Below are 26827 nucleotides of genomic sequence, written 5' to 3'. Positions count from 1 at the left end.
ACACAGGAATAAGTGAACTTTTCATTAATATGTTAAGTAATACCTATCTATACTAAGAGCCAGCATTATATGTAATAGGGAAATAGACACCTTTCTATTAAAATGTGGGGTTAAAGCCAGAATGTCCATTATCACCACTACTTTATATTGTAGTAGAAATGCTATGTATGGCAATAACATCAGAAAAAGAAGTCAAAAGAGCAACCGTAGATAAAGAGGAATTAAAACCATTGGTTTCTGCAGATAACTAAAATAGTAACTTCAGCAAGGTTGAAGAATAAAATGAATCCATATAAACCATCAACATTTCTATATACTCCGAACAAAATCCTACAAGAAGAGAATGGGGAAAGAAACTGTATTTAAAATAACTCCATCAGATTGGCTGATGTGACCAAAAAAAAAAAAAGGAAAATGATAAATGTTGGAGGGAATGTGGGAAATCTGGAACACTAAACTGTTGGTGGGGTTGTGAACTGATTCAATCATTCTGGAGAGCAATTTGGAACTATGCCCAAAAGGCATAGATTCAGCAACACCATTGCAAAGTCTGTATCCCAAAGACATTTTTTTTTAAAGGGAAAAACCTCCTTTTATAAAAATATTTATAGCAGCTCTTTTTGTGGTAGATAAGAATTGGAAATTGAAGGGATGCCCATCAATTGGGGAATGGCTAAACAAGTTGTGGTATATGATTGTAACTGAATATTGTTGGAATGTCTTAAAAAATGACAAGCAGGATGATTTCAGAAAAACCTGGAAAGACTTACATAAACTGATGTAAAGTGAGCCAAACTAGGAGAAGGTACACAGTAACAGCAATACTGTTCAATGAAGAACTGTAAATGAGTTAGCTATGCTCAGCAACACAATGATCTAAGATAGTTGTAAAGAACTAATGATGAAGCATACTATCTGCCTCCAGAAAAAGAACTGTTATTGTTTGAATAGACTGAAGCATGCTATTTTCCACTTTTTCTTTCATTTGAGTCTTCTTGTACAAAATGACTAATACAGAAATGTTTTTACATAATTGCATGTGTACCCACATATAACTGTTTACTGTATCATGGAGGGGGGAGGGTAGGGAAAGAGGGATGGATAGAATCTGAAACTCAAAACTTAAAAAAAAAGTTTAAAAATTGTTTCAACATGCAAATTGGGGAAAAAATAAAATCTATTAATTTTTTTTTTAAACGAATGTTAAAAAAAGGACAAGGGGAACCTTGGGTCAAAACTACATGAGGCTGGAAATTTGTCAGTGGCTATACCTATAGTCTCTTGCCTATTGCTGAGCGCTCTAGGAAACCTGGGCCCAGCTGAGTAAATCTGATTTATATAAAAGAAGATTCATTATGTGACCACAGTTAATACTGGAGCCACACAGACAACCACAGGTACAAGGAATTCATGTTTCTAAGTTTGTTAAAATGGGCAGCAGTACATACCTTTTGATTTGCTCTTTTCACAGTTTGGAGAAATAATAACACACTTTAGTTTTTTGAGTTTCAGATGTTTGAGCACTTCTCTGAGTCCCATCACAAGTCGGCGTTTGGTCTTTGCCTTTACTGGATCTTTCTGATACATACGATCTTGAAAACGAACAAGTTCTTTTAGAAGATCCATCACACAATCATCAACTTCTTTACTAAGTATTTGACTGCAGTAACTAAAAGAAGTATCACATGATTTTAAAAATTAAACTTTGACTGGATTATATACATGCAGGTTGTTCAGAAAATTGTACTTCAGTAAGTATTAATTAGAAATTTAGTATTCCTGCTGATTAAGGCGCTCTCCCTCTCCTCCAACTATAACTTCCTCTGTCTTTCATCACCATCCTCTCAGATTATTTCCTGCTTTAGGTGTCAAGACTTAACTTCTAGACTTTGAAACCCCTGTATATCCTAATAGATGTCTTGTTCCATAGCAAGTCAAGTTTATAGAGAGGAAGCGAAGATTGAGAAGAATGATGCCACAGAAGCTTTTTCATCTAAGAAATATTGGAAAAGACTCAACGCCACTCTCATTAGGACTCATGTATCATTCTGTGTCACCCCCATCCTCACCCTCAAGTCTGGCTAAAGGACATCTTTACCATAAACTATTAAGCATCTGCAGAGAGGAGCCCTCAAAAACATAAGATCTGTGTTCAAAGCCTGCCTCTGACACAAAGTGACTAGGTGACCCTGGGGAAGTCACTAAATTTCTCACCACTCTAGCCAACTCTAATGTAAGTTTCTTCACCACAGAATCCCCACACCAAAGAAATAGCAGGATATATAGGATATATCCTATTACAGGATGTAAGTTTTAGTTTACACAAATGGAGACAAGACAGCTAAGCCTTTCCCTCAACACATATTATAATAACGTTTGTCAAAATAGCAAATTAGCTAAGTTCTTGTGCCAAAAAGCTAACTTGTATCATGGCAAAACAGCATTTGCATTTAACTATAGCTGTTTATAACATCAGAGTATTACAAAAAGGCAATCATTTACAATGGCAGATAAAACCTGAAGAGATATATTACAGTTAATTTCGTTTCCACATGGTAATGTGGAATTTCCACTATGTTAAATGCTTCTATAGAGACCTCAATATAAATTAATGGTAGTACGTAGGCTTCCATATACTCACTCTCTAAATCTCCTACTATGGATCTTTGGGAAAGGAGAAACTGGTTGTGTAACAACCCGGCAAACTTCCACATCCTGTCGGATTTCATTTAGGGATTCTTCTGATGTTTTTTCCACTTCAACAGTAGAAGAGTCAGGGACTGATTCTTCTGTTTCTTCTAGCTGCTCAAAATCTAAAACAAAAGTTTTGTGCAATTTAATATGCTCAAACGCCCTTCTTCAAAACCCAACTTCCTTAAATATATGAAATATACTATGTTTTAACTTTCTGAGCTTCTGTTTACTCACTGATGTAAAATGGGGATAAAGTATGACCTACCTTACAGGGTTGTTGTGATGCCTTGTAAATCATAAAGCCCTAAATAATTCCAAAAACCACCTACCTCCAAGATAGACGGTTATATTATACATTATACTTCAGTTGGTTTACTTTTGTTACCTTATACAGTACACACTTCTAAAACATAAATATACTCTAACTCAAATAGCTAATCAATGTTCTGGAAAAACTAGAATAATAATCATTTAGTGATAAGGCTAACATCTGGATCCTGCCTCCTACATGTTAGCACTTGACTAGCATTAACCTTTCTGAGCTTCAGTTTCTTACTTGTGACATGAGGATTATAAAAGCTGAAACAGATCTTCCTCATAGGATTTTTTAAGAATCAAATCAAATTATGTATATAATGCTTTGTAACCCTTACAATTGCCATTGAGTAATGGATAGAGAGCTAAGCTTAAGTCAGAAAGTCCTAAGTTCAAGCTCTGTCTGTGACAGATCCTAGCCAACGTGATTACAGACAGATCACATAACTTCTCGGCACCTCCAGAACTTTAAATCATAGACAAGGTGCCAATCTGGATCACTGGACACCAATGAGACCACAGGTCTGGACTGTTATCAATAACAACAACAGAAATAATAAGGGTTTGGAAGCAACATATATTCCTCACAAGGGAGAATATTTTGGCTTAAGATTTAATTTACCATGTCTTATTTCTAAAATTCTAAACTGACTTTAAGGTCAACTTTTGTCTTGTTTGGACTCTGAGTGGCAGCAGGACTTATGGATAGAGATGTGGTCTTAGAGCCAGGAAGATAGAGGTTCAAGTCTCCCTTCTGATACATACTGCCTGTGTGACCCTGGTTAAGTCACTAAATGTATGCGTAAGTGACTAGAGAGAAGATGTTAGTCTTCTCTGACAGAGAGAATTTTCTCATCTAAAATCAGGAAAATATGAGTTTGAATCATGTTTTAGACACATACTTACTGTGTGACACTAAAAGAATTATTCTGTAAGCCTTAGTATCTTTAACTATAAAATAGGACTGTGAAAACCAAATTAAGATATGCATTTGAAACTCTTAAAATACTATAAAAAAGTTATCTATCATCATCACCATCATCACTGTTGTGGTGCTGGTGTTATTTTATAATATCCAAATTATAATTTGTCCTAAAATAATACTAACCAAATAATACTAACATCAATGAAATAATAAGTGTAGTCTCTATCTCCATTAGGATGCTTAAGAGACAAGAGAAAATTCCACATATCAATTACAATTAACGGAGTCAAACAATCAACAAACATATATTAAATTCCTACAATATGCCAGGTATTGTGATAGACTAGGGAAACAAACACACAAAAAAAGACAACTCGATGTCAAGGAGTTTATATTCAATTGTTGGAAGGAACGAGAGAGAGTGAGTGTGAGTGTGAGTGTGTATGTGTGTGAGTGTGTGTGTATATATACATATATGTGTAGAATAAATACAAATACAAGTTAATTAGGGAGACAGGGGATAAGTTTTTAGCACAGTGCCTGGTATAGAGAAGCATTAATAAATGCTTGACTTGACCTGTTTAGCAGTTAGGGAAATCAGGAAAGGCTTTGAGGAGAAGGTGGACCTGAAGCTATATCTTAAAGGAAGAGAGGAGTTATATGAAGTGCAATTAAGACGTGGGGAACAGTCAGCACAAAGACAGGAGATGAAGTGTCATGTGAGAGGAATGGAGAGAGAAAATCAGTGGGACTATCCATAAAGTGTAGAGACGTAGAGCTGTGAGGAACTTTAAAAGTCAAATATGGGTTTCTATTTGATCTCATGAGAGACAATAGAGAACCACTGGTGAGAAGTGAAGCGACAATCAAACCTCTGCATATGGAATTTCACTTTGGTGGCTGTGAAGATGATGAACTGGAATAGGGAGAGATCTGAAGTTAAGAGATCAATTAGCAAGCCATTTTTAATAGTCCAGGTGAGAGGTGATGGGGACCTAAACTAAGGTGGTGACTATCTGAATAGAGAGGAATCCTAAGTCAAGCATTAATAAAACCCTCTCACGGGATACTTACAGGAACAGAAATACTGACATTTGAAAATTATCAACACTAAGCTGAATACACTAAAATAATCACTTTTCATAAGTAACACAGGATCTAGAATGTTTGGGTCTTAAAAAAAAAATTATACTGTCTTGAACTGAAGGAAGTTCAAATTATACTTCTAATTCTTTTTATGGCACTCATATTTTAGAGTAATGGATGAATTTTAACCATTTCCCAAGGAGGCTGTGAAGACAAAATGAATAAAACACTTAGCACAGCGTCTGGCACATATGTAAGAGCTACACGTGTGTTAGCTTTATTATTTGTCCATAACAGTATCAAGCAAAGGCCACATCCCATCTATCATTACTGTTACTGTTATTTATTTTTAAGATTTAACAAACCCAAACAAGGAGAAATCAGTACCTGGCTGGGCAACCTGGTCAGGTGATTTATTATTAACATTATTCGCCAAATCTTGCTCAATCTTCTGAGTAAATGCTGAAACTGAAAGCTGTTCTAATAGATGTTTCTGTTTTCTCTCTTCTCGCTCTTTCAAAATGATCTTTAAAATAAAATTCAACAATAGTTGGTGACATACATACATGGAATAGTTTTTCAAAAAGAATAGTTCCCATGGGGAAAACAGCTGCCAAAGTAATAATGCTGCCAATACACAAAGAAACAAATTATATGCTTTTGCTGTTCAATTACATAATTCATAACGTATTTCATACTGTACCCAGTAGATATAACATATGTATCCACTGTTCACGCCTACTGATATTTCTGGTAGTTGTCAGCATTCCATTCTACTTAAGCAGCTAGGTGATGCAATAGATAGAAAGCTGGTTCTAAGGCCAGAAAGACTTGAGTTCAAATCTGGCCCCAAACACTTCCTAGCTGTGACCTTTGGCAAGTCACCAACTGTTGATTGACCTATTTACAAAATGGGGTAATAACAATTTTCCATGGTTATTGTAAGGAGAAGGTAAAATAATATTTGTAAAGCATTTTGTAAGCCTTAAAGATTTATATAAATAGTAGTCATTATTATTACTGGAGTATATGAAAATGAGCCAGCTTTCAACTAAAGAGTAATGTTAAGAGAGCATTAAAGAGGGAATGTAAAACAAAACAAATAAAAAAATAAATGTTTTCTACTTCTATTTTCTATGCCAGAAAAGTATATTTAAGGCACAATCACTGGTATGGTCTTGCTGTTTGTCCTTTGTTCTCAAAGAAGACCATGACATCAGGGGAAAGTGATGCCATGAATTGCAAGTGAACTGGATTTAAGTGCGAGAAGTCTGTGCAAAGTCACCAGCCTCACTTTCTTTTCCTCATCTCCGTTCAGTGGCAAGATACAGATCAGGATATTTCAATCAAAAATAGTTCTAAGAATTTTCCCCTTAAGTAGGTGAAATAATTTCCCCTATACATATAATTTTATATATTGAGGAAGTACTTTGAACTCACATGATAAATTCTTTTGGATTGCCAATTAACATATTTGAGTTATTAAAAGATGATGTCCTTAAAACTGAATCCCTACCAAATAAGAATGGTAAACAAGAATGAAATAGTGAAGACATTTAAACAGATGAGTTGGAAAATCTTTCCCCAATTTTTAATGTTTTGCATCAAGTAAAATACATAACATACCTTCTTCAGGGATGTCGGCTTTTTGGGCTTTGGGACTTCCCTTTGCTTGCCTTTCTTTATTAATGGAGAACTGGAATCCAATGGATTATGAGGAGACATCACTTGATTTAACCGGTGATTTTTCACTGATGTAGCTAATTCTTTGGAAAGTACTGGTACTGCACCAACTTAATGGAAATTTACATGAAAGAGTAGTATACATTATTTCAATAGTAAGTGCCGGAGACCATAAGACTTTTAAAAAGTTCTAGCCTTCACATAAATAATTCAAAACACTGCTTTAGGAAAAAAAACAAAACTTTTTCTTTATTATGAAATCACATTGGTGACATTAGATTGTAAGTATACTTTGATGATTAATCCGTTTTTCCAATTTTAACTATAAGAGCCCATAAATTTTCTTTAAAAATCACTTAAAAATTAATCTATCTTCTTACTACCCAATGTCAGTGAGCAAATTAAAAAACAAAACAAAAACATGAAAAATAAAGCCCTCAACATATACCATTATAGACCAGAACAGAAAAAAAAAGTCCTTATCTGACATCTGTGAAAATTAATGTCCCTTTCTTCATTTCATTCTCTATCAGGAGAGGAATGGTTTATTTCATCTTCATTCTTTTGGACTACTTGTTTATCATGTTGAATCAATCCTGCACTTCTGGTATAACTCCAGTCTGTTCATACTGTATAATCTTTTAAATATGTTGCCATAGCCTCTTTGTGAGGATCCTATTTAAAAAGTCTGCATCACTGTTCACTAAGATACTGATCTGCAATTTTCTTTCTCTGAGTTCTCTCTCCTTGCTTTAGGTATGGAGACTATATTTGTTTGTTTGTTTTGTGAATGAACTGAAAAGCACTTATTAAGTTCTCAGTAAGCACCACTATGTTAAGTACTGGGTATTAAAATACAAGAGCAAAGGTATTTTTTGCACTCAAGTAACTTCCATACATATGTGTTTATATGCATATCTGTATACAACGCATATCTATACATGCTTAAACAACGCACATGCACATATCTGCATAGTACACATACATATACATAGCTGAACACATTCCTATAAACATGTAAGGCCTTATTACACATCTACATGTATATTATAGACATATAGCTTACATCCCACATGGTTTATTTTGCATGTGTGTAATGACATGTATGTGTGTATGTTCATATGCCAATGTCAAATAACATTTATACATGTTTATATGTATTAGATTGTACATGTATGTGTGTATACTCAACAATGTTTATTTCATTTCTGACTCTACTCACTCTCTGGACTTCTCCAGTCTTGCTCTTAAATGAATTCTCCCCTGCTTCCAGTAACCCTGTAAGTGTCATCATAATTAATTTGAAGGTAGGGATTATCGTAACGGGTCATACTTGTATTCCCAGCTCTTAGTAAAGTTCTTGGCTCATATTAAACACTTAATAAATGCTCTGAATGTCTAACAACAAATGTGATCTCTTCTATTATATATGCAGGCAGAGACAGACAGTTAGAGATATAATTTATACACATGTGCACACGTATCTACTTATAGGCATATTGAAAGGGATGAGAGAGGATTAGATTGATGCATCCCATTGAAGTTCATTTGTTCAAAGTTCATTTGTTCAAGATTCCTGGATCTTGAACTGGAGGGGAGAAGGAAGAAGAAAGAGATATAAACACACATACATGCATACACTTATGGGTATGATGGCCAAGTGCATGCTGTGGTTGAAGAAGCTAAAGACTATAATGTGTCTGGGGATTTCCTAAAACATAGGTGCAGAAGAGGCATTCACCAATCAGGAGTGCAGGTACTAGGAAGGAAGTTCTGGTACTGAGAGGGTTGTAACATGTATGGCATTTTCTCTGCTGTGTGTGACAACTAGTATATTTGTTTTGCAAGACAATCAGGATTAAGTGACTTGTTAAGTGTATGAGGCTGGATTTGGACTCAGGCACTCCTGACTCCAGGGCTGGTGTGTTCTATCCACTGCACCACCTAGCTGGCTCTTGAGACCATATCTGTAACACATTTGGAAGAATGTCTTCTAGTCTCATTGCAAACCGTTTATCTAACATTGTAATTAATTGTTCTTTGGATGACAGAATTAATTCGTAAATCCATCTTGTGTCTGTGGCTTTTCCCCTTTAGGATTTCCTTTATGGCGTATTCAATTACTGTTTGTGAAACTGGATTCCTTAATAGCCTATTTCACCTTTTGTCAATTTGAGTATTTCATATTTTCTAAGTATTTTCCCTCAGTTATTAGTTTTATTAGCACTTAACTGGAAAAGAGTTTCTGATCTCTTCTTGTTTATTTTTTTAATTGAGTAAAGGATTTTTGATTTGTTGTTCAAATGACTTATTCTTTCTTTCTTTTAAGGAAAGTGTTAAGAGAGAAAAAAATTCCAGTCAAAACTCCTTTAGCTACATACCGTAAAAGTTTTTATATTTTGTCTCATTATAATAATTTTCTTTGATGAAATTTTCTAGTATTCCTATAATTTGATCTTTGACCCAGTGGTTCTTTAGAAATATATCACTGAGTCTCCAGTTACTTTTAAGTTCTTTATTCTGTAAGTCATTTCAGTTGTATTCAATTCTTTATGAACCCCAACTGGGATTTTCTTGGCAAAGATACTAGAGTGGTTTGCCATTTCTTCCTCCAGCTCATTTTACAGATGAGGAAACTGAGGCAAACAGGATGAAGTGACTTGACCAGGGTCACACAGCTAGTAAGTGTCTGAGGCCAGATTAGAACTCACAAACGTGAGTCTTCCAGACTCCATGTCCTGTGCTCTATCCACTGTGACCCCTAGCTGCCCCAATAACAAAAATAGACTTATCATCCTTAACTTTTCTAAAATTGTAATACAGTCCTTTCCTGTTAATCTTTTGGTTAGATCTGAAAGGGGTACATTAAGGTTCCCTAGCCCTCTGCTATTATAGTTTCACTTCCAATTCAATTTAGTATTTAGATACTATATTTTTAGGTGTATGTAAGTTAAGTACTTTTAAGCGTAATGTAATTTCTTTGGTTATATCTTTTTATCTTAGAAATATTGTTGCCTTAAGTGAAATCATGATTACTTGCTCCTATAGCCACTCATTTCAACTCTATGAGAAATCTCTCTCAGGTGTTATCTTCTGATTCTTTTTCTAATCCATTCTATTATATGTCTCTTCAATCCCTTTCACAATTATGATTTTTAATTATTTTTCTGTCCATTTTTTCTCTTATACTTTTTCCTTTCTTTGGTCCCTGCTCCCCTCTTTTCAAAGAAGAGCAAAGAACATGACTGTGCCTGACATTAATGCTCTGTGTAAACAGTTTTAAGTCATTCGCCTGCCCTTCTTTTCTTCTTACCCTTTCAAAAGAGGCACAAAATTATGAGCTAACAGCTAACATTTATCTAGCACTTTATATGTGCCAGGCACTGGGCTAATCACTCTACAATTGTTACGTCATTTGATCTTCATATCAACTCTATGAGGTAGGTACTATTACTAATCCCATTTTAGAGATAAGGAAACTGAGGCAAAGAATGGTTAAGTGCATTGCCCAGGAACACACAGCTAATAAGTACATGAAGCTGCATCTTCCTGCCTCCAGGCCAGGCACTCAATCCAGTGTACTACCTAAATGCTAGAGGATGCTAATGTCATTTCTGATATGGAAGACCTTGTAAGGGTCTCCCACCATCTGCAGCCTTGCCTCCTAATCAACTGAACAGAAGTGGAGAAAATCATGAGGCCATCTTAACTGGGACTGCCACAAATGTTACATAATCTCAATGGGGCCCTCACTGTAGAAAGGCAATCCTCTTATACCTTCTTAATCAATTCAATTCACTATTGAACTTATCACAACAGCTATTCCAAACATTCTGAAATCTCCCATTTCACATATCCCTCCCCTCCTCAGCTGGGGACCCTACCTCATAATTCACCTAAAAAAATGAGGCCATTCAAGGAAGACCTCACTCTTCTGCCCTCATCTCACACTACTCAGATGCCTTCCCTATCGCCTCCTTGACTCTAACCTCATATGAAAAAGTGGCATGTCTCCTTGCAAAGACAAACCCCTCTATATACACCCTTGATCCCATTTTATCCTTCTTTTCCAAAAGATTGTTCCCACTCTCTCACTTATGTTCAATCTCTTTCTAGGTACTAGTTGTTTCCCTGCAGCCTACAAATTAGACCATGTCTTCCTCATCCTCAAACAACCCTCACCTGATTCAGCCCTCTTTGCTATTATCCTCTACCTTTCTTCCCCATCTCAGCTAAACCACCTGAGAAAGCTCTCTACAACCAGTGCTTGTCTTCCTCTCCTCTCACTCTCTTCTAAACCCTTTGCAATGGGGTTTCTGACCACATCATTCAACTGAAACAGCTCTCTTCTCTCCAAAATTACCAATGATCTCTTAATCATCTAATCTACTGGCCTTTTTTCAATCTTCTTTCTGCAACTCTTCTCAATACTCTCTCCTCTCTAGATTTTTGTGACATGGTTCTTTCCCGGTTCTCCTCCCACCTGTCTAATAGCTCTTCCTCACTCTTCTTTATTGGATCTTCATCCAGGTCAAACACACTACCATGGGTTTCCCTTATGACTGTCCTAGGATCTCTTTTCTCCCCCTAAACTATTTTGCTTATCATCAACTTCAGTGGGTTCATTTAACATTTCCATGTAAAGGTTCTTGAATCTATTTATCCAATGCTAATGTGACCTCCAGTGTATCTTAAACTGCCTTTCTGACATCTGGAACTGTAGAGGCATCTCAAATTGAACATGTCCCAAACTGAATTCATTATGCTTCTCCTAAAAATACTTCTTTCAAAATTCCCTTTACTCATAAGAGGGATTTGTATAAATATAAATATTTCCAGCTTCACCATTTATGACTTGATTGAGTTAATGACTTTATTCCTTTACATATAATAAAATCAGTTTCTTTTAGGACTCCTTGAAAACCATTATTCAAATAATCCTAATTAATTAATTTATTATAAAAAACAAATTGCCCACAAAACATAACATTAAATTGTTTTCAACCTTTCCTTTCTGAAGCAAACAGATAATGAAGAAAAAGGAAGATAACTGACTTATCTTACCAGAAACCACAACAGGTTTGGAAGACTGTTTTGAATTCTGTGAATGCTGCTTTTTTTCCAATGCAGCCAGCATTCCTCCCAAATCCAACTTCACTGGAACCTGACTCTTCTTCCCAAACTTTTTTGTAGAAGTCTAAAAATAAAGTAAAAATAGGTATTTTCTTTATGCATACATGTATACACAGCCTACATAAAAACAACATTTATGTGTATGTATATATAAATATATACATAGATATATGTACGTATTCATACATATCAAGTATAATACATTCAGATATCTCTCTACTGAAAGTTTTAACCATAATCTTAATGCTATTAAAACATTTTAAGTAATATTTTGGGCCACTTCTGCAACCTACTAACCAAAACTTGTAATCCTTATATATAATCACAGAATGACTGAAAGTTAAAAGCTAGAAAATTCAATCCCACTACTTCTACAGATGAGGAAACTGAGGCAAAGAGATGTTAAAATGACTACAAAATAACATAGCAAGTTTGTGGCAGTTTTCTGCCTGTCTTCTGAGTGCCAGTTCCAACTCACCAACTGCCTATCAAATATTTCAAACTGGATATTTCAATTTCAAACTCAATGTATCTAAAAAATTAACTGATTTCCCCATAACCTACCCCCCTCAACCAAACTTCTTTTTTTGTTGAGGGCACCACCATTCTTTGAGTCTTTTAAGTTCCTAACCATGTCATTATCTTTGACTCTACTTTCCCTTCAGCCAAATTTGCCCTTTCTACATCTGTACTCCTTCTTTCATCCAACACCCTCTCTGGTTCATACAGCCTTAGGTCAGGCACTCATTATCTGTCAACTAAATAATTCAAACAGCCTTTTAATAGATACCCAGCCTCAAGTCTCTCCCTATTCAAAGCCATTCTCCACATAGCTGCCAAGCTGATTCTCCTTTAAGATAAACAGGCCTTTTCTCATATGCCACTGTCTTCATGCCTTTGCACTGGTCATCCTCCATGCTGGAAAAACACCTCCTCCTTACCCCAATAGAATCCTGCACTTCTTTTACATTGCTGCTCCACTCCCACCTTTTACATGAAACCATTCCTGATTTTCCTCTTCTCTAAGTATTAGGGATTCCCCTCCAACTACTTTATATTTATTCTGTATGTATGTTGTCTCCTCTAAAAGAATGCAAACTCGTTAAAGAGAAGAGACAGCTTCATTTTTCCTTTGTATCCCCGGAACCTAGCATACTTCATTGTCTGGCAGACAGTTAATAAACGTGGGCTGACTAACTGATAAGACTGCAAAATGACACCCAAAAGGTTTTATTTGCAAGAAAGTCCATAAAAACGCAAAGCTGTCTAGAATACCATACTGAATGCAACAAATGTGAGGAATTCTACCTCAATAAGCAGAGTAATACTGAAATGGTATAAAGATACATGTAAATATAAATAAATCTACCCAATTAAAATGTAAATTCAAATTAAAAAAAAACCAAACAAACATGGGAAGGGCTCAACTTCATTCCAGAAAACAAATTAACCTATTGAAGAGATTTTGTGGTTGTTAAGCTCACCTCTGGCTGCTGTTTAGAGTAAAATTTTGATGACTGTGGACCATTTCTTCTTTCAGAACTCAGTGTATGGTTAACAAGTTCTTCAGACTCCTGGACAAAACCAAATCTCTCTTTAGTTTACCTAAATTTCTTTTGCTCTGAATGGCTTTCTAAGCTATCAAAGCTTACCCTCAAACTTCAATAGCTTTTGAAATGTTATGTATAATAAACATTTTGTTGATGCCTTTAGTCATTATATTACAGGCAGGGGAAGGGAGGGAAGCAGAAGCAGAGGACCACTCTACTTATACCTCTCAACTGACCCCTCTCTCTTCTTTTGACAGAAAAGATTAAGCAACAACACCTAAGACAGCGACTGCATCTGACAAAATTAACACATTCCACCTCTTCTGCAATGAAGAGGGAGGTATATTTCATCAGTTCTCCAAGATCACCACTTGTTTTTCAATTACTCAGTTTGGTTTCATTTTGATGATTCTTTCATTTACAATGTATAACATGCTTTTAAATTAAAGTTTCCTAGAAACTTTGGTTGATGGGATATTACAAAATAGACAAAGTGCTTTAATTAGAAAAATAAAATAAAACGTGACAAAGAATTTGATTTTCCAACCAACTTATCCTCATTAAGAAGTGGACAAAAATGTTTTAAGAGACAAAGTCCAATACTAAAATTTCTAAGCTGTTCCACTGAAGTGTTTACTTAAACCACAAAAGGCATACCAGCAGGAATTACATTTTACCTCTTTTAAAATATTACCTCTGGTTGGTGTTTAAATACACATTTTGATGGCTCCAATTTGTTTTTTCTTTCAGAAGCAACTGCCAGATTAGGAAACTCTTCAATATCCTAAATAAATCACATAGAATTTTATCTATTTGTAGAAAAATTTTTAAAAATACAATGTACATATTCAGAAATAAATCATTTTCTTTGCCATGTTTTCTTTCCTTTACTCAACTAACAGCAGTTCTCAATGGTTTTTATACTAAGGTTAAAATTATTCCAAATCTACAGTGCTATACAATAAAGGCATAAACCATATATAGAAATACAAAATGCTTTAATGTTAATTTTAGAAGAAAAATTGTAAGTAATTTTACTGAAGTGCAACAAGATAATTCACACCATCAAGAATACTAGTATGTGAGTGAGATTAGTTTTTACTCTTGGCAAGAAGCATATTCAAAAATACTTTTAAAAACCATATTTATTTCTATCATATAAAACTTGGTTCAAATCTAAATGTAAGCATGTTAAAATGTGAGAGGAATTTATAGGAAAATACCAGAGATACCTATTTAAAAAACAAAGCTTGCTTCAGTCTTTGCCCAGCCTAGACCTCCTCCCTCCTTCCCTTATGTGGTTCAATAGAGGAACTGCCACCACTGGGACATCATCAATGGTGCATCATTAAGTTAATATTACAGTGAGAACTTTGAGGCTTATAGAGTCTACAGGTTTCTTCTCATTTAGTACTTGCGCTTCATGTATCCAAGGGATAGCACATGTCTTTCTCTTACTCATTTAATCCCTGCGATTTAGAACCACAAGCTGAAGTCTTTCCAACTAGAGCCTTTCGTTGTATTCTTATTTCCGTTTGACTTAACCCCTGCCTTTCTTCTCTCTAGTTCTTATCCTACCTTCTTTCATTGTACCTTTTACGATAAACCTATATTTATCAAATTTGCCTTCACTCTCTATCTCTAGTTCTCATACACTTTCAATCTTCTGATACTAACTAAAATTGGCTTTCCCCTGAAAATACGACTTCCCTTGCTACCTAATCCAATGTCAGCTACTTCTCTCACTTCCTATGACTCGCAAAAATAGGAACATGAGTTTACATACTATCAATTTCTAAACTCTCCCTCTGATACCATCACTAAGTAAACCTTTCTACCTTTGAAGCTCACATCAGATTACTTCACCTTGTCCACAAAATCGCTGATATTTATATAGGGTTTTAAGTTTTGAATGGCATTTTAAATGTCATCTCATTTGATCTACTCATCATACCCACAAGGCAAACCCTATAGATAATGTCACCACTTTGGAGATAAAGAAACTCAAATTCAGATATTAAACCCAAGGTCATATAGCTAGCAGTCCTAGAAGTGACTTTTCAACCTAGGTTTCTGATTTTGCAAATTACGAGAAATGTTGGTGGGTCTGTGGTAAGATTAAGTACATTAGTGCACTGTTTGTAGAGCTGTGAATCACGAGGACTATTTCAGAAAGCAATCTGGAATTACTCAAATGAAGTGCCTAAAACGTCCATACTATTTAACTCAGCAATTCCACTAATAGGTTAATATATCAAGGGCTGCGATAGGAAGCCTGATAAGAAGAAAGCACCCATACATGCCAAAATATTTATAGCAGCACTGTTTGTGACAGCTAAAATTTGGAAACAAAGGCTAAAGAAATTGTGGTACGTGAATATAACGGAATATCATTGTGCTGTGAGAAATGATTAACGTCATGAATATGGAGAAACATAGAAAGATCCACATCAAATGATGCAGAGGAAAGTAAACAGAATCAAGGAAACAAAATGCACAATGACTACAACAATGTAAATGGAAAGAACCAGAATGTGTGTATTACATGTATTTTCAGATGTTTTTGATGTACTGATCAGTTTTTCTGACTTCTTCCTCTTCTTTTTTTTTTTGTCTTAAAAACACTATTTGTTATACGGGATGGCCCTAGGGATGGAGGAGGATACTGGGAAACTATGGTGATATAAAGAAAACAAAAGATATTAATAAAAGCTAATTTAAAAAAAAATTTTTTTAAATAAAAGCTTATTTTCAAAGAAATCTTTCCACTACAATACTGCTCCATTTTAGATCCCTATTGTGATCATCAGCCAACATTCTGATCATTCATTAATGAATATGGTACCCAGAGCTCCATCTTTCCTTCCTCACACAGTCAATACCCTAATTCAGACTTTTATCACCTCCTGTGTGCTACTTACTATAAAAACCTCCTCACTAGTCTTGCTCCCTTCAGTCTTTTTACTTCTTCTATCCATCCCCCACACAAGGCACCCAAACAAAGAATGAACATGTCAAACTGACGGCGTATAAAAGCCCAAATGAAGACCTTTGTCCCTTGGACAGGGAGGGTTTTGGTCCCATTTGTCTGACAGGCCCCTATCCAAAGCCTGGCGTTGGGGGCTCCTTGGATTCCCCTTACTCAATTTAGCCTTCTTTTGATATTCTTCCCTTTGATCCTATTACTGGCTACTTACTTAGCATTCTTTCGAGGTCCAGGTCAACCAACCAGGATTGTGGACTGTCTGGACTACCAGCCACTCCCATCAGGATCCTCCCTGGCTTTGATCTACCTCCCCTCTCTAGACCATCCCTGGGACCTAAGACTGCTTGGTGGCACCAGGATTCTTCCCACAGTCTTTTCTGTATTTAAGTTCCATCTCACCTCCATGAAGGTGCTCAGATTCTGTCTAGCTGAGATTCTATCTGGCCCCTTGTTAATATAAGCGTTACAAATGCTTAGGCTCCTTAAGAGTCAATCCAATGTGGCAAATCTTTAATAAACATTGTTTTTCTTTGGCTTTAAGAAGGCTCATGTCAAATTCATTCGAGTAGGACCGGCATATCGGTATTTCGAGGTCTGCAGAACCCCTAACCTCAAAACCACCAATGAAAAACTCTCACTGGCTTGCTATTGCCTTTCTGATCTCTTAATTGCCAATTTCAATGACCTTTTTCTCAATTCTGGTCCTTCCTGACTTTTGCAGCATCTGACACTGCTGATCACCTTCTCTTCTGGACAGTCTCTCTGGATTTTGGTAACACTGACTTCTCTTGGTTCCCTTCCTATCAGCCTGACCATTCCTTCTCAGTCTATGTGGTGAGACTTCAAAGACTTTAAAATGCTTTTTGACCCTGACACCTAGTTGGCCTTCCCAAATAAGACTTGCTAAGATATGACATGAACTAAATGATACTTCAAAAGCTGCAGTTGTTTTAACTTCTCACTCCCTATTAACCCTGAGGGTTTTGATGGCCACAATAAGCTACTTGAATTCCTCATTACAGCTAGCCATCCAGTAACAAAGGGTGGTTGAACATGGCAGAAAAAAGGGACTCCTCAAGGCTTCCCCCATAAAACTTTTATGGTAACTTGGGGAGGGGAGAAACCAAAGGCTCAGGAAAGTAAGAAATATACCTACCTGGATATTCAGACCCTCATCAAAAAAATATCATTTTAAGAGCATAGATTAAAAACGGTGCAAATTGGCTAGGCCATAACTACACCAATGGGGAAGAATTTGTATGTCATGGCACAGAAGTGAAACAGTTATGGAGAAATAGTTTCTTAGATGCTACCTTGCCTCCTTAGGCAAGCTGACCCTCTCCTCACTCTCTCCCATTCCAGTCACTGAGGGAACCCCAAGATAAGGAGAGCCACAGGTACTAGAGAAATCCTCAATCACCCTCTTACTGGGAAATCTGAAATTGGGCTGATATCAGACCAATGTCTTGAAAAAACTGCAGGCACTCCTCTATCAGCACATCTCTTTTGATTACATTAAATTTTTTTTCACTAACCAATGCACCCAAGCTTAGAAAGAAAGCATTTTCCGTAACTTGAAGGTAGTAAATGCCAGCATGTGTTCTAGTCAGTTCCTCAGTCTTACCCCAAAGTTGATTCCACAGACCTGAGTTAATATTAGCTTAGATCAGTGGTTTCCATGTAGTAGAACAAATTTGTGAATTAGTGTCAGCCAACCTCTTTCCTAAACCACCCGTGGAGAAAAAAATAAATCCTCTTATAGTCCCTTTTCTTTCTAGGGCTTTTGAGTCATATCCTATACACTGAAGAAGGGAGGGGTTAATTTTAGGGTTGGATGGAAGCAAAGAGTCTTAGGAGCCTGGGCATGTGTGGACAACCAAAATGTCAAGTCTTTGGCAAGGCCATTAAGGAAACTCCAAAGCTGTCAACCATAAAGTTGCTTTTTTCTCAAATGTCTGACTAGATTACAGTGCCGGCATTTACTACTCTCAAGTCATGGAAAATTTAGATCCTGTCCCTTCTTCAGGTGTTGGCTCTGACAAGCACTTCAGCTTGGCTAGCTGGGGTTTGCCTTCTTGGAAATTCTGCCTCCTAAGCTTCTGTGGTCCAGGTGCCACCTGTCTCTCCAGGCATTCCTTCTACCATGCTTAGTCTTGCAAGTTTCAAGATGGTAGACTCCATTGGATTTTGTAGAGATCCCTCTTTATACCTCAAGGGAAAAGCTTGAAAGACTAAGCATGGCAAAAGGAATGCCTGGAGAGACAGGCGGCACCTGGACCACAAAACTTCTCCTCAAGAGCTGGTCACTTCTCATCCCCTACTGTCAGAACAATTAGAAGCTGACACTAATGCAAAGCTTTCCATATAAAACACATTTTACAAAGGTTGTAGGGGAAAATATTTTTGTAACAGGACTGGGCAATTATTTAGTGATTAAGACATCATTAAAGAAGTTTTAGTATGAACCTCTTGGTCTATATTCACAAATCTGTTCTACTACATGGGAACCACTGACCTAACCTAAGATTAACTCAGGTCTATGGAATCAACTTTGGGGTAAGAATATGAGGAACTTAAAGACTATAAAATGCAATAAAAACAACCCTACTAGTGACCAAGGATAAGCAGGATACAATTCCTAAACTTAAAAACATACTAGTTCAGATAAAAGCTCCACAACATTCCACTTCCACATTCACCATGGCAACAGCAGGCAAGCTAGGTCAGAAAGGCTTTCCTATAAGGTTAGTAGGAATTAAACTAAATCCTCCCACACCAATTCTTCATGGGTTGGGCTTCTTAAGCCTCAGGAAACAAAGACATTAAATAACCTCCACTGTCCTTAAAAACATCAGTATAATCTATACAAACAAGCGCTCCAACTGTCACAAGGCACAGTAAGCAAAGTCTTTTCCTGAATCCCCTCAGGGACAACCAATGACAACAGAACTTTATGCTAAATTCATTCTCTATAGTTGGCTTTCTATTTTAAGTAATCTGGAAAGTATGAATAGGTAAATAGCAAAAAAACTGCATGGATAATCAAGAAGATTATACAGTACCTGAAAAAGGTTGTAACTGAGTAAATGATGATTAAGTGTTAATATAAGTAGTTTTGTTTAAAGAAAAAATACACATAATTCTATTTACTTTGAAACTAGAAAATCAAAGAAAAACAACTTCAATTACGAAATAAATATAAACCTCAGTTTCTACAAACATAAATATATTTAAAGACAATATAGAAACTTAATAATAAAAAACATACTTCAATCCTTGGTGGCTCTTGGACCACAGCTGTTTCATAATTTGCTTTAGGCTTCTTTTTCTTTTTCTTGTTCTTTCTCATTTCTTCCTGGTCAATTTCACATACATTGTTGGTTTTTGTCTATGAAAAACAAAATAAGTGGAAAAAATATTGCTTTTTAGAAAACTCAGCAGGCCAAGATGGCAGAGTAGAAAGATGCACATACTCTAGCTCTTCCCCCACAGTCCATAAAATACCTGTAAAAAATGACTCTCAACAAATTCGAGAGCAGCAGAAGCCACAGAAAGAGATTTCCAGTCAAAGGTAACCTGGAAGGCCGACAGGAAAGGTCTATTCCACAGGACACTGAGCAGAGTGGAGCCTAGCCCTGGCCATGTGGCACTGGGAGGAACAAGACGAAAACAGGCCTCGCAGGCAGAATCCCCAGCAGGAAGGGTCTCAGATCCCTCAACACACAAGTGCCAAAGAAAGCTTCAAAGGTCAGTGAGAAGGCTTTCCCAACTGGACAAGAGGGGAGCAGGGTCCCCTGACCCCCACAAGCACAAGCCCCAGGCTGCAGTGGTACCAGCAGCATTAATCTGTGAAGCATTTTGCCTAAAGACCCTGGAGGAATTGAGCACCTGATCAGAACCTCAGCCCTGAGTGGCAGCCCTGCCCCCACCTAAAGCCCCTGGGGGTACTGAGGAGCTGATCTGAATCTCAGCCCTGAGCACCCTCCTAGGGTGAGGGTGAGGAAGCACTAAGACCCTCCTCTTGACAAAGGATTCAAAAGTCAAGTAACTGGCTGAGAAAATGCCCAAAAAAGGGGAAAAAAATAAGACCATAAAAGGTTATTTTCTTGGTGAACAGGTATTTCCTTCCATCCTTTCTGATAAGGAAGAACAAGGCATACTGTCACAGGAAGTCAAGGCTTCTGCATCTATTACCTCCAAAATGAATATGCAATGGGCTCAGGCCATGGAAGAGCTTGAAAAGCGAGTCAATGGTTTGCTAAAGGGGACCCAAAAAAATGCTGAAGAAAATAACACCTTTAAAAAGAGGCTAACTCAATTGGAAAAAGAGGTCTATAAAGCCAATGAGGAGAAGAAGGCTTTAAAAAGCAGAATTAGCCAAATGGAAAAGGAGGTTCAAAAGCTCAGTGAAGAAAATTGTTCTTCAAAAAATGAGAGTGGAGCTGAGAGAAGCTAATGATTTTATGATCAATCAAGAAATTACAAAACAAAACCAAAGAATAAAAAAATAGAAGATAATGTGAAATATCTCATTGGAAAAACAACTGACCTGGAAAATAGATCCAGGAGAGATAATTTAAAAATTATGGGACTACCTGAAAACCATGATCAAAAAAAGAGCCTACACATTATCTTTCATGAAATTATCAAGGAAAACTGCCCTGACATTCTAGAAATGAGAGAGCAAAATAAATATTGAAAGAATCCACTGATTACCTCCTGAAAGAGACCCGAAAAGAGAAATTCGTAGGAATAATTGTGGTCAAATTTCCGGGTTTCCAGGTCAAGGAGAAAACATTGCAAGCAGCTAGAAAGGAACAATTTGAATATTGTGGACATACAATCAGGATAACACAGGATCTGGCAGCTTCTACATTAAGGAACTGAAGGGCTTGGAACAGGATCTTCCAGAAGTCAAAGGAACTGGAACTGAAACCAAGAATCACCTACCCAGCAAGACTGAGTATAATACTTCAAGGAAAAAAATGGTCATTCAATGATATAGAGGACTTTCAAGCATCCTTAATGAAAAGACCAGAACTGAATAGAAAATATGACTTTCAAACACAAGAATCAAGAGAAACATGAAAGGTAAACAAGGAAGAGAAATCATAAAGGACTTTCTAAAGTTGAACTGCTTACATTCCTATATGGAAAGATAACATTTGTAACTCTTGAAACACCTACACACACACACTTATATATATACACACATATAGACAAAGCACAGAATGAGTTGAATAAAAATGGATATTTAAAAAAATAAAATTAAGGGAGAGGAATATATTGGGAAATTATCGCTCATAAAAGAGGTAAGAATAAGCAGTAAAGTAGGGGAGAAAGGTACAAATAGGGTGAGGGGGATGATAGAAGTGATGACAAATGGGAGAAGGGAGTAAGTAAACACTTTTGGGAAGGGACAAGGTCAAATGAGAGAACAGAATAAAGGGGGGGACAAGGTAGGATGGAGGGAAATATAGCTAGTCTAACACAACATGCTTATTATGGAAGTCTTTTGCAAAATGACACATATATAGCAAGTATTGAATTGCTTGCCTTCTCAGTGGAGATGGGTGGGGAGGGAGGAAGGGAGAGAAGTTGGAATTCAAAGTACTAGGAAGGAATGTTGAGAAACGTTTTTCCATACAACTGGGAAATAACAAATACGGGTAATGGGGTATAGAAATTTATTCTGCCCTACAAGAAAAGAAAGAAGATGGGGATAAGGAAAGGGAGGGGGTATGATAGAAGGGAGGGCATATTGAGGGGAGGGGTAATCAGAATGCAAGGCGTTACTGGTTAGGGGAGGGGAGAGATGGGGAGAAAATTTGGAACTCAACATTTTGTGGAAATGAATGTTGAAAACTAAAAATAAATAAATGAACATTTAAAAAACAAAAAAAATAGAAAATTTAAGCAGAAGGGCACTAGAAGCTGATGGAATCAAGAAAAATTTTATGCAAAACAGAGCTGTGTCTGAAAGGAAGGGAGGAAATCTACGAAGTGGAGGTAAAGAAGAGGAAGGAGTACCTTTATTACATATGGAACAGCCAGTACAACAGTAAGATTGTTGTTGTTTGTCTTTCATTCTCGAAGAAGACCATGACATCAGTAGGGTGATGCCATGACTTGCAAGTGAATTGAATTTAAGTGAGGGAGTACTGTGCAAAGTCACCCGTCTCACTTTTTCCTCTGGAGCCATCTGACTGAAGATGGTCCTGGATGCAGCTGGAGACCTTGGCCTTTTTAAGTTAAGGTCTTTTCCCAGGTATTAGTTTGACTGAGGCAATGCCCATTCAGTGACGAAGGCTAGGTAAGAAATGAGACAAAGAATAGCCTCTTTAACCCAGTTAAAAAAAAAAAATCAATTTGGGTGGAAGACCATCAGGGTTCCTGACCAAGACAGAAACATTTGCTATTTACATTCACTCTGAGCAATCAGAGCCAAACAAACAAGTGAGGCTTGGGCTGGGACCTACTGCTGGCCAATCAATTGAGAGCCAGAGTGGTTTGGATTTAAGGCACAGTCCTTAAGAAAGAAACCTAGCCTGTAAACCCCAAGATATCTTGTGAGATTTCAGCGATCAAAATTTACATTCCTTTGGACAGAGAACCTAAAAGGGTGGACGGAAGGAGGGGAAATAAGGTGGAATGAAGGAAGGAATAGCTATGTTGTCCAACTGGAACTGGTCAGTTGGATCCCCAGTGGGGCAGTTTATGACATTCACAGGTTGCTATTTGTCCTTTGTTCTAGAAGAGGACCATGACCTCAGGAAGGTGAAGCCATGACTTGCAAATGAATTGGATTTAATTGAAGGAGGACTGTGCAAAGTCACCAGCCTCACTTTCTCTTCCAGAGTCATCTTCATCCAGTGGCAAGATACAGATCAGGATGACTGGAAATGTCCCTTCTCCTTTCCACCCCTCCTCAAGGTAAGAAGGGAAATGGAGTGTTGTACATGAGAAACAAAGAAAAGGAGAACTGGTCAGCAAGGCAGACAATCCTGCAAAGTAGGGGCTATTATTATGCTCACTTTACAGATAAGAAAAATTGAGGCAAAAAGAGGCTCAGTGTCTTTGCCCATTGTTATAGAGCTGGAAAGTATCTCAAGTTGTATTTGAACTCAAGTCATCCTAACTCAAGGCCAGCATTTTTTCCATTAATGCTTCTTCCTTTAAAAACAACAACAGTAACAAAGGCAGAGATCCAAGGGTGTGAAACATTGGTTGATGTAGTCAATTTTAAAAGACCACTTCTTTTTTTTTTTTTTTTAAATTATAGGTATAGTTCACTGAGGAGGGGTAAATTCAGAAATTAAAGACATATACTAAAAATATCCATTTTTTTTTTACTACTCCTCTTTCCATACTATCTTCTTCCTTGCCCCCTCTCCCCACACATGTACAAATAGAGCTTGTGAACCAATGTGTCTGATGTTTAATCCAGGTAAAATTCTAGTATATATCATAAGATGGTTAAAATTAATTACCTCAAATAAGAAGGAAACTGAGTACAGTTACTGAGCCTAGCATTTGCATATCAAACCAAGTTACCTTACTCTTCAGGTATCAGTGACAAGGAGTGATTTGCAGAGCTGATATTTATAACAAAAAAAGAGAAAAATAAAAAATGACACTTATTTTGAACATAATTCAATTGGACAAGGCAGGTCACCTGACTAGTTAGCTTCTCCCAGGTTTTCTTAATTCTATCCCAGAAGTCCTTGCCTTATAGACAATGCCTTTTTGCAATGTGGTCAGTAGTTAGCAGTTACACATTCCACTCTCTCATCTTCCTTAGAATATTTCATTACTCATTTTAGACTCTAGCTCAAGAAAAAAAGGGAGGTTAACTACTAAAAGAAGCTTAACCTCTGCTAACCTTTTTTCAGCTAACAGAAAGGAGAACTTAGTTCTCTGGTCAACCCCCCTTTCTACTAGAAATCAGAAACAGGAATTTAGCTTTTAAAAAGCTGAAACCTTATGATCCTACAATTATTTTGCTCCTCTAAATTATCTGCTACTGAATGAGAAGGTCTTATCAATCTATCTACTCACGAAATCTACAGGTAACCTAGACTAGCTTACCTTAGGACTAGCTTTTCCTAAAGAAGGGAGTTTAATCCTATAATCAAACCAAAAAATCAATCAATCAATAGTAATTTGTTTCCTTTTCACAAAAGAATTATTTTGATAAACAAGAAGACAACTTAAGGACAGCCTTCAAAGCTGTTTTGGTCTACTCAACCCACCTGCTTTTCTTAAAACCAAAACATTAAATATTCCAGAATTTTATTTTTTTCTACAACTATTAACTGAGTCAGCTAGGTGACACAGTAAATAGAGGACTGAGCTTGGGAGTAAGGAAGACTTCTCTTCCTGAGTTCAAATCTACCCTTAGACACGTATTAGCAGTATGACCTTGGGCAAGTCACTTAACAGTTTGCCTCAGTTTCCTCATCTGTAAAATGAGCTGTAGAAGGAAATGGCAAACTCCTCCTCTATCTTTGCCAAGAAAACCCAGTAAGGTCACAAAAAATTGGACACGACTGAAAATAACGACACAACTATCAGACATTCAGAGGGTCAAAATAATATGTTTTGCTACATAAAAACTGACCTGCTTGTTCTCAAGTTTTTATCAAGGATGTCATCAATGCATTCAAAGACAAGGTCGGTGAAAATTTTAGAGATGATAAGCAATTATATAAGAGTTACTCCACCTTGCAAAGCAAAATGGTATAGCACACAAGAACAAGACTGGGCTTTATCAAAACAGCAAAATACAGTTCTCAAGAGGATCTGCCATGAGATCAGGTAACTGGACTATTTCAAGAGAATCTGTAGATACACAAAACATATTTGCTCAAGTTTTTATAGCAGTTTACTTCCACTGCCATTAAGTAATTGCAAAACCTCATCTGGACTCTATTGCCTTTATGCACCATATGTTACAAGAAGGAATGGAAATGGCACTTAAGATTAATGGCTAGATCTGATCAAGCATAAACAAAAATCAACCTCATTCTGGAGAAAATATAAAATTTCAAAGGTACTTCGGTATTGATTCTCCAGATTTTTCATTGGGAAATATGTTAAAATTAAGACTAATAAGATATGGAGAAAATTAATAAAGATCAGAATACTAAAAATGCATTAAATAAATTTACTTAGTTCTTGATGTAAAAAAAATTTAAGTATATAAAGAATATATCTAGAAAATCTATCAAATGACATGAATAATTTACAAAAACTGAAAAACTTTCAACTATCATATAAAAGACTGCCACAAACCACTAAAAACAAGAGAAATAAGTATAAAAAGCAACTATCAGGTTTCACTTCACAACTGGTGAACTGTAAAGATGAAAAAATCCTGTTAGCAGGAATATACCTAAAAAGGTCAAATACCACGTGTCCCAAAAATCTTAGTGTGGCTTAAGCCTAAAATGTGTACTGAGAACTCTTTGAATATCTTGTATAGAATGGTCTCACCATAACAGCACTTTTGTGGTAGCAAAATTCATCAATTGGGGAAATAGCTGAATAAATAGTACTATAAGAATAAAATATGATATTCTTCTGCTACAAGAAATAGTGAAAATGAGGAATTCTGGAAAATATGGAATGTTCTATATAAAATGGGACAAAAAATACACGATGACTATAAAAATATAAACAAAAAACTAAAACAGCAGTCAAATTCTCAATTTTAATAATTGTGGCTTTGGAAAAAAAGATGGCAATTTCTACTGAGTTATGGAATGTTGCACACACTGTCAAGTCAAGAGAATAACCATCTATTAAGCTCTGTTGTGCACCAGAAATTGTGCTAGGCACTCAGATAGAAGAACAAAAGCAACGTGGCCCCTGCCTTCAAAGAGTTTACACTAACTATATACAACAGAAGATAACTTGTCCATATAGGAAGACGAACAAGAAAATTAGATACAAGGCAATCTTAGAGGGGCAATCATGTAAGATTTCTTATGAAAAGTGATGTCTAAGTTGAGTTTTGAAGGAAAGAGGGGAGGAAAAAGAGCATTGTAAGCATGGGGACAATCACAGAGACAAAACTGGAAATACTTTGTGAGAAGAATAGCAACTAGACCACAGAAAGTGTAGAGGGGAATAATGTGAAATAAGACTGGAAAGCTATGATGGGCCTAAGCTGTAAAGCATTTAAAATTCCAAATCAAGTTTATAATTGATCCTAAAAGAGAAAAGCCACTGGAGCATACCAAGTAAGGGTGACAAAGTCATATCTATATTTTAGATTTGCTTTGGCAGTTATACAGAGGATGGATTTAAATGGTAAGACAACTGAGGCAGGGAAACCAATTAGGTCACTTTTTAAAAAAATTTATATTCATTTATTTTTAGTTTTCAACATATACTTCCATAAGATTTTGAGTTCCAAATTTTCTCTCCATCTTTCTCCTCCCCCCACCCTAA

At 36.5% G+C, this 26827-nt stretch overlaps 1 protein-coding gene across 4 annotated transcripts in view; it reads right to left on the bottom strand.

Moving 5' to 3' along the window:
- The window catches only part of SECISBP2 (SECIS binding protein 2), a 114643-nt gene that overhangs the window by 62915 nt on the left and 24901 nt on the right, over window positions 1–26827 (bottom strand). For 3 of the 4 annotated variants that reach the window (XM_072597401.1, XM_072597400.1, XM_072597403.1), the window contains 8 exons: window positions 19641–19760; window positions 14081–14170; window positions 13321–13410; window positions 11768–11900; window positions 6647–6813; window positions 5408–5546; window positions 2642–2813; window positions 1449–1669 (listed from right to left, as the gene is read on the bottom strand). In XM_072597401.1, coding sequence (XP_072453502.1) covers window positions 1449–1669; window positions 2642–2813; window positions 5408–5546; window positions 6647–6813; window positions 11768–11900; window positions 13321–13410; window positions 14081–14170; window positions 19641–19760 — 1132 coding nt within the window. The remainder of the gene's footprint in view (window positions 1–1448; window positions 1670–2641; window positions 2814–5407; window positions 5547–6646; window positions 6814–11767; window positions 11901–13320; window positions 13411–14080; window positions 14171–19640; window positions 19761–26827) is intronic. The other variant, XM_072597402.1, reaches the window with a different exon arrangement.

This window comes from Notamacropus eugenii, chromosome 3 (assembly GCF_028372415.1).
Source record: "Notamacropus eugenii isolate mMacEug1 chromosome 3, mMacEug1.pri_v2, whole genome shotgun sequence".
NCBI classification, from domain to species: Eukaryota; Metazoa; Chordata; class Mammalia; order Diprotodontia; family Macropodidae; genus Notamacropus; species Notamacropus eugenii.
This window is presented reverse-complemented; position numbering and strand designations above follow the sequence as displayed.